Raw genomic sequence first — 8,683 nt, forward strand, 5'->3', positions numbered from 1 at the left:
GGACCATAGGTTCAAGCTTACAACCACAGCCGTTGGCTATGATTGTGCTGGGAGGGCCCTGCCCTCCAGCTGGGACTTGCACGTGGCAATGAGAGGACCCTGTCCTTTCATTAGTCCGAGGCTTGAACCTGGCCAAAACACTGTACCTGCGCCCCATACACTCCTACAATTTGTCTTAGCAAGGATGTGAACTTCCTATCCTGTATAATAAAAGGATAATATGCAAATCAACTGAACAGTGGAATGACTGGTTGCTATGACACGCACTGACCACCAGGGGGGCAGATGCTCAATGTAGGAGCTTTCCCCTGGTGGTCAGTGGGCTCCCACAGGTGGATGCCACTCAGCCAGAGACCAGGCTCACAGCTGGTGAGCGCAGTGGTGATGGCGGGAGCCTCCCCTGCCTCTGTGGCAGTGCTAAGGATGTGCAACTTCAGGCTTAGTCCCGCTTAAGGGGAGCAAACCTAAGCCAACAGTTGGACATCCCCCCAAGGGCTCCTGGACTGTGAGAGGGTGCAGGCTGAGCTGAGGGACCACCTCCCCGCGCCCCCCACTGAGTGCACGAATGTCATGCACCAGGCCTCTAGTATATATATAAAAGCCTAAGCGACCAACCGACCGGCTGGTAGCTATGATGCACACTGACCACCAAGGGGCAGACGCTCAATGCAGGAGCTGCCGAGCAACAGAGCGACAGCAACTTTGTAGAGTGCCCTTGCATTCTGAGACCACTCAGAGGATGTTGGACTGTCAGTTTTGGTCCAATCCCCGCAGGCCGGGCCAAGGGACCCCACCTGCCAGAGGGACCCTGCTCACTCCACAGATGCCCTTTGAGCCCTGGCACTACCCCAGGTGCAGCCGGCCAGGGCGGTACCACAGGAGGTTGGCTCCAGGGCATGTCCGGCCCGTCTTGCCCAGTCCTGCCCCACCGGCCACCTTCTAATTAATTTACTTTCAATGTGCACGAATCTGTACACCGGGCTTCTAGTAAGTAATAAGGCTCTTGAGCCTCATTTTAGGGACTCACATGAAAGGTTTTTAAACTTATGTGGAAATAAGACCTTATGTGTGTTTCAAGGCAAAACTCTTGCAAGGATGTGAAAAAGAGAAACGGAACGTAGAGTAGGGACTTCAGATGTCAGTTTATAGGTTTTTCTGAGAGTACAGATGAGTATTGATGACAGTTTGAGTTAAGGAAGAGATCATAGAGAAAGTCAGAAACCTGCAGAGGCACGGTGGAACTGGGAAGCTTTGAGGTGATGAAGAAAAGTTAAAGGTAACTCAGGTTTCAAGCCTTTCTTTCTGGAAGGGTGACACAATCATTAAGAGAAACTTTAAAAGAGAGGTTGATATAGGGGGAATGATAAGTTGGATTTTGAACACATTGCATTTAAGATGCTAGCAAAAATCTGGGTAGAAATGTCCATCAGGTTGCAGTTGGTAGATGGTGGTGAGCAGGCTGTGAGTGGGAATGTCGGGAGGTGATGAGGAGAATATTTCTGCAGAACTCATGAAAGAGTTTTGGTGGAAGAAAGAATGGCACTCACCTAAAATAGTTCCAAGAACAAGTTGAACAGGGCTTCAGCTGGGGTAGAAGTTTCCAAGAATAAAATTGAAAGTGGTTCCCTGCAAGAGATAGCCACTGTTGTAATTTTTCTGTCCAGTTATTTTTCTATGTAAAACATATTTTAAGTTAAGATTACACTATATTTAGAGCTGTCGATGCACTTTTCTCACTTATTATATTGTGAATATTACCTTATGTTACGATTTTTTTCATAAATATTTTTTTACTGAAAAGAATAAATTAGAAAAAATTGTCTTTACAGCAATATGTAGAAGCAGGGACATACATCGTGTTGGAGATTCAGCTGAACAAAGCCTTGGTTCCAAAGCGATTGCCAGAGGAGCTGGCCAGACGGTGTGTAGCAATGTTCTCATACTTGTTTTGCAAAAGCAACTTAGGTATAAGTAAAAGGAAGTCAGTTTGTGACCATAAATGTAATTTTCCCTAGGCCAAACATCAATTTTCTGCTCTCCCGCCCCCCCCCCAGATAAAGTTTCTTATATTTTCTTACTATAAAAGCAGTATATGCCTATTATAAAAAATTTGGGAAATTGAGATTAGCCATAAAGTATAAAGACACACAGATTTCTACTCACCCATTGATAACTGCTTTTAATACCTTGGTATTTATCTTTCTAGAGTTATTGTAAAGCCACTCTACTATATGAACACATATTCCATGTCACATTAATATACTAGTATGTAATTTTTAAGAAACTATTTTTAAATTGTACCAGAGTCCTTTGATCATTTTTCTAGGAAATTGCCATTTTATCTAGGTTATCCAATTTGTTGATGTACAGTTGTTCATGGCATTCTTTTTTCTTTTTCTCATTTCTGATTTTAGTAATTTGAGTCTGTTTTCTTTTTTCTTAGTCCATCTACCTAAGAATTATCATTTTGTTGATCTTTTCAAAGAAGCAGTCTTTTTTGTTTTATTGATTTTCCCTATTGTGTTTCTTTTCTCTTTCATTTATCTTTACTCTAATTCTATTACTTCCTTCCTTTTGTGAGCTTTGGGTTCAGTTTGCTCTCTTTTTCTAGTCCCTTAAGATATACAATTAAATTGTGTATTATATTATTGTGTGAGTTAGAGCTGTAAATTTCCCTCTGAACACTTCTTTCACTGCATTCCATAAGTTTTGGTATGCTGTGTTTTTGTTTTCATTCATCTCAAAGTATTTTCTCATTTGCCTATGATTTTTTTCTTTGACCTATTATTTTAAAGCATGTTGCTTAATTTCCACATATTTATGACTTTTCCTGTTTTCCAGTTTTCTTCCAGTTATTGATTTCTATTCTCATTTCATTGTAATTAGAAAATATATTTTATATGGTTTCAATCTTTTAAAATTGATTGAGATTTATTTTGTGGCCTGACATATAGTCTATCCTGCAGAATGTTCCATGTGCACTTGAGAAGAAAGTGTATTCTGTGATGTTAAGAGGAATGTTCTGTATATGTCTGTTAGATCAAATTGCTTTATACTGTTAAGTCTTTTATGTTCTAAGTAGAGGCCCGTTGCACGAAGAGATTCGTGCAATAGGCCTTCCTTCCCCTGGCTGCCAGCACTGGTTTTCCTCCGGCACCCGGCACCCAGGCCTTTGGTCTGGCCTCAGCGGCTTGGCTTCTCCGCTGCAGCTACAGTGAGGCTTGGCTTCTCCCCTCCAGCCGCAGCGAGGCTTCCAAGCCTCTTCAGTCTTCAGTCTTTAGTCTTCACTCTGTGACTGCGTGTGCAAATTAACCACCATCTTTGTTGGGTTAATTTGCATAGTCACTCTGATTCTGCCGGCCGCCATCTTGGCTGACAGTTAATTTGCATATACTCACTGATTAGCCAATGAAAAGGGTAGCGGTCGTACGCCAATTACCATGTTTCTCTTTTATTAGTGTAGATTGATCTTCTGTCTGATTGTTCTACCCATTTTTGAAGTGGGGTATTAAAATCTCTATTATTAAAGATCTGTCTAATTCTCCCTTCAATTGTCTCTATTTTTGCTTTATGTATTTTGGGTCTCTATTATTAGGTACATATATGTTTATTATTGTTATATTTTATTGCTGTCTGAAACCTTTTAGGTATCTATCTATCATCTATCTATATTGTTCTTCATTATCTCTTATTATATTTTTTATTTCAAGTCTATTTTCTCAAGAAATATAACCACCCCAACTCTGTTTTGGTTACTATTTGCATGGGATGTCTTTTTCTATCCTCCTACTTTCAATTTTTTGTGTGTTCTTATATCTAAAGGAAGTATCTTGTAGACAGCAGACAGATGGACACTGTTTTTGTTTTTTTAGTTACCTTTAAAAATTGAAAATGGAACTGTCATTTGACCCTGTCACCCTAGTTCTAGGAATATGTCCGAAGAAGCCTGAAACACCAGTCAGAAAGAAAATATGCACCCCTATGTTCACTGCAGCATCATTTACAATAGCTAAGCTCTGGAAACAGCCCAAATGCTCATCAGTAGATGAGTGGGTAAAAAAGCCGTGGTACATATACACAATGAAATACTATGCAGCTGTAAAAAGAAGAATTTCTTACCCGTTGAGACAGCATGGAGGGTTCTGGAGAATATTATGCTAAGCCAGTCACATGATCTCACTTATATGTGGAATCTAATGAACAAAAGAAACTGACAAATGAAATAGATGCAGAGACATGGAAGCATGCAACAAACTGATGATTCTCAGAGGGAAGCAGGGGAGAGGTGGGAAGATATACACCAAAGAACGTATGCATATATGCATAACCTATGGACACAGACAATAGTGTGGTGAAGGCCTGGGGAGGGGGCAGAAATGGGGAGGAGGGGTGAATGGGGGAAAAACAGGGACATAAAAATATAAATCCAATTCACTAATCTCTGCCTTTTAATAGGAAAGTTTAACCCATTTATATTTAATGCAATTACTGATAAAGGATTTACTTCTACTACATATCTATTTCTAATCTGCTTGTCTGTTCTTGAATTCCTTCATTACCGCCTTTTTAATATTTGATTGGCTTTTTATAATGTACCATTTAGATTTCCTTCTTCTTTCTTTCTCTTTATTTTCTTAGTGGTTACCCTAGGGATTACAATGATCATCTTAAACTTGTAACAATTTAGCTTTAATATTATACACTTGGTTCCTCCTATATATCTCTATCCCTTCCTCTTTGTATTATTATTGTCACAGATTATAGCTTATACACTGTATACCTATTAACAAATATTTATGATTATTATTTTATGCATTTGCCTTCTAAAAAAAGAGGTAAGGAGGGGTTACAAACCAAAAGTACAATAATAATGGCTTTCATAATTACCTTTACCAGTGTTCTTCATTTCCTCATTTACCTTTGAGTTCCTTTCATTTTAGCCTGAAGGGCTTCATTTAGTATTTCTTATAAGGTAGATCTTAGTAATACTCTCTTAACTTTTGTTTATCTGGGATTGTCTTAATTTTTCCTTCATTGTTGAAGGATAGTTTGCTGGATATAGAATTCTTGTTGGCAGTTTTTTTCCCCCCAGAACTTTAAATGTTACCCAAATGCCTTCTGGCCTCCGTGGTTTCTGATGAGAAATGATCTGTATTGAGATTATTGAAATTATCTATTAATCTTATGTGATGAGTCACTCCTCTCACTGCTTTGGAGATTTTCTCCTTTTCTTTTCTTTTGACAATTCTACTATAATGTGTCTTAGTGCAGAGCTCTTTAATTGTATCCTTCTTGGAGTTTGATAAGCTTCTTGGTTGTTTAGATTCATATATTTCATCAAATTTGGAGGTTTTGGCCATGAGTTCTTCAAAATTTTTTTCTGCCGCTTTCCCTCTGTTTTCTATTTGTATTCCCATAATGTGTTTGTTGGTTATACAAATAGGTATGTTGATGGTGTTCCCCAGATTTTAGAGTGTGTTAATTTTTTTTATTTTTCTTTCTGTTTCCTTAGACTGAATAATTTCAATTGTCTTGGTTCTTTCTTCTGCTTGATCAAATTTATTGAACCCTCTAGTGACTTTTTCATTTCAGTTATTGTACTTTTCAACTCCAAATTTTCTTTTTGGTTCCTTTTGTTGTTCCTCTCTCAAGGATATTTTTCCATTGATTTTTAGAGAGTGTGGAAGGAAGGGGGAGAGATGGAAACATCGATGTGAGAAAGACACATCAATTGGCTGCCTCCTGCACTCACCCCGACCAGGGCTAGAGATCGAGCCTGCAACTGAGGTACATGCCTTGACCAGAATCAAATCTGGGACCCTTCAGTTTGTGGGCTGATGCTCTATCCACTGAGCCAAACCAGCTATGTCTATTTGGTTCCTTTTTTATGATTTCTATCTCTTTACTGGTATTCTCACTTTGTTCATACATAATTTTTCTGGTTTCTTTTAGCCCTTTGTCTGTTGTTTTCTTTAGCTCTTTGAGCATGTTTATTTAACATCTTTTTGTAGCAAGTCCAATGTCTGGGCTTCTTCAAGAATAGTTCCTGTCAATTTATTTTTTATTTTGAAAATGCCATAGTTTTGTGTTTCTTGGTATATTTGGTGATTTTTTTGTTGTTGAAAACTGGACATTTGTTTACTAGAATGAGGGAATATTGGAAATAAAAGTTTACCCTTTCCCAGGATTTGCTGTGTTTTCATTAAGTTATAGCTTGTGTTCAGCTAGTGTTTTGACTGAGATTTCCTTGAATGCCAGTACCAAACAAAATAACAAAACCAAAACTTAAAAAAAATTTTTTTTGTCTTTGAAGATGACTGTGCTGGGCTATGTATTTTTTATTGATTTCAGAGAGGAAGGGAGAGAGAGAGAAATATCAATGATGAGAGAGAATCAATCATTGATCGACTGCCTCCTGCAACCCACCTCCACACTGGGGATCGAGCCAGCAACCTGGGTATGTGCCCTGACCAGGATTCGAACCATGACCTCCTGGTTCACAGGTTGATACTCAACCATTGAGCCACAGTGGCCAGGCTGGCCATACTTTTAACACTTAATCAGGTTCTTTATAATTGTGGCCAGGCTGGGCCATACTTTTAACACTTAATCAGGTTCTTTATAATTCTACCTCATCTTTCACTTCCTGCTTGCACTGAGATTATATATCAGTCACTGGTGAAACTTAGGGTCTTCTCACATTTTTTTCTGAGCACAGTTCCAATCCTGGGCATGTGCAGTACATACAACTGCATTTGAATACCCTAATTTCCTAAAGATCATCTCTGGCTTTCCTCCTAAACCGTGCGCTGTGTTGTATGTCTTAACCATGTTTTCCCCACAGAGCTGTGAGTTTTTCATAACCTTACAGTGTTTTTGAGCAATTCCTAATCATTGCTTTTCTACCCTTAGTGGGTTTCAAATTAGGAAAAACTAAAAAATCATAATTAGCGGCAGGTAGTCCTGACAGGTTAGAACACAGTAACTTGCAAATAAGATCTGCTCTGCTCCTCCAGAAGCAGGGACCGGTGTGCCACACTGGAAATGCAGGGTCCTGTCCTTAAGACAGCCACTCAGCTGGAGATGGAGTGGGACAAGGGTCAGTAAAAATATATAAAGCTTTCCTCCTCTTCAAAATTGCCTTAAACCTTTGACTCTTTTCCAGACTTCTGACCAAGTTGGTTCTGACATTTTTCTGGTTCTGTTTTTCAATATTTCTATGGAGGGATGGAAGTTTGGAGTTATCTACTCTGCTATTTTGCTGATGTTTAGACTTCACTTTTTGATGTGAGAAGCACCATGCTCAAGAGTGAAAGGAAATGATAGCTTTTATCTTGCAGGCTATTCACTACAGGTATTTTTTGAGAGTTTTGATAAACATTCCTGCATTGCCTTCCCAAAAGTTTGCAGTTCTACAAGTGATGTATGAGACTATTGTTCCTTCATACATTCACCAACACAATAATTTTTTATTTATGCTATTTTAACAGGGAAAGAAAGTTTCTCATTTTAATTTTAAACTACATTATAGATGCTTTAGTAAGAGTAAACATTTGAAGATATTTATTAGTCATTGGAATTCTCCTTTTTTTAAAAAAATATATTTTTATTGCTTTACTGAGCTACACTGGCTGGGCTGGAAGTCTCCTTTTGAGAATTACCTGCATCTTTTATACCACCTTTAAAAAAAAGTTTTTATTGACTTTTAGAGAGAGAGGAAGAGATGGGGAGAAAGAGAGAAACATCGATATGGGAGAGAAACATCTGTCAACTGCCTCCTGCAACCCCCTCTACTGGGGATTAAGCCCATAACCCAGGTATGTACAATGACCAGGAATCGAACTGGTGACTTTTTGGTGCTTGGGATGACACTCAACGAACTGAGCCACACTGGCCAGGGCTTATACTATCTTTTATACTTTTTAAATTTTAATATTCATTGAATTTATTGGGGTGACATCTACACTAATAAAAGAGAAACATGGTAATTGGCGTACGACCGCTACCCTTTTCATTGGCTAATCAGTGAGTATATGCAAATTAACTGTCAGCCAAGATGGCAGCCGGCAGCCAGGCACTGAAGCGAGCAGGGAGGCTTGCTTGCTGCAGACTCCAACGTTCACCGCCTCACTTGCCGGCCTCTCAGTTGCAACTCTAAGCAACTATATACTATGTTGCAAATAAGAAGCTAAACAAAACCCCAGAAAAGGGCTTCCATTCAGCCGGGCTCGGACCGCAACATTGTATCTATGTTTTCAGCAGCGAGGCCTCAGAGCTAAAGCTGGCCCAGAAAAAAAAAAAAAAAAAGAGAAGAAAACAAGGAGCGGTTGGAAGCTTTAGTCACTCGCCAGCCGGAAAACAGCCCTCAGCCCCTCACCCAGACTGGCCAGGCACCCCAGTGGGGACCCCCACCCTGATCCAGGACACCCTTCAGGGCAAACCAGCCAGCCCCTACCCATGCACCAGGCCTCTATCCTATATAGTAAAAGGGTAATATGCCTCCCAGCACCGGGATCAGCGGAGCAGCGAGGCTCCCGGCACCGGGATCAGCATGACAGGGGGCAGCGCCCAAACCCCCTGATCGCCCTGCGGCTCTGTGTGTGACAGGCTGCGGCGCCCCAACCACCCCCCCCCACGGGCCCTGCTCTGTGCCTGATAGGGGGGACCTCCCCAATCTCCTGAC

General features: G+C 40.2%; 1 protein-coding gene across 1 annotated transcript in view; it reads left to right on the plus strand.

Moving 5' to 3' along the window:
- CFAP70 (cilia and flagella associated protein 70) overlaps positions 1-8,683 on the plus strand; it is a 113,997-nt gene that overhangs the window by 57,492 nt on the left and 47,822 nt on the right. Inside the window, 1 exon segment of the mRNA XM_014538384.1 lies at positions 1,830-1,921. Within this exon segment, the coding sequence (XP_014393870.1) occupies positions 1,830-1,921 (92 nt within the window).

Source organism: Myotis brandtii, unplaced genomic scaffold, assembly GCF_000412655.1.
Source record: "Myotis brandtii unplaced genomic scaffold, ASM41265v1 scaffold190, whole genome shotgun sequence".
Classification (NCBI taxonomy): domain Eukaryota; kingdom Metazoa; phylum Chordata; class Mammalia; order Chiroptera; family Vespertilionidae; genus Myotis; species Myotis brandtii.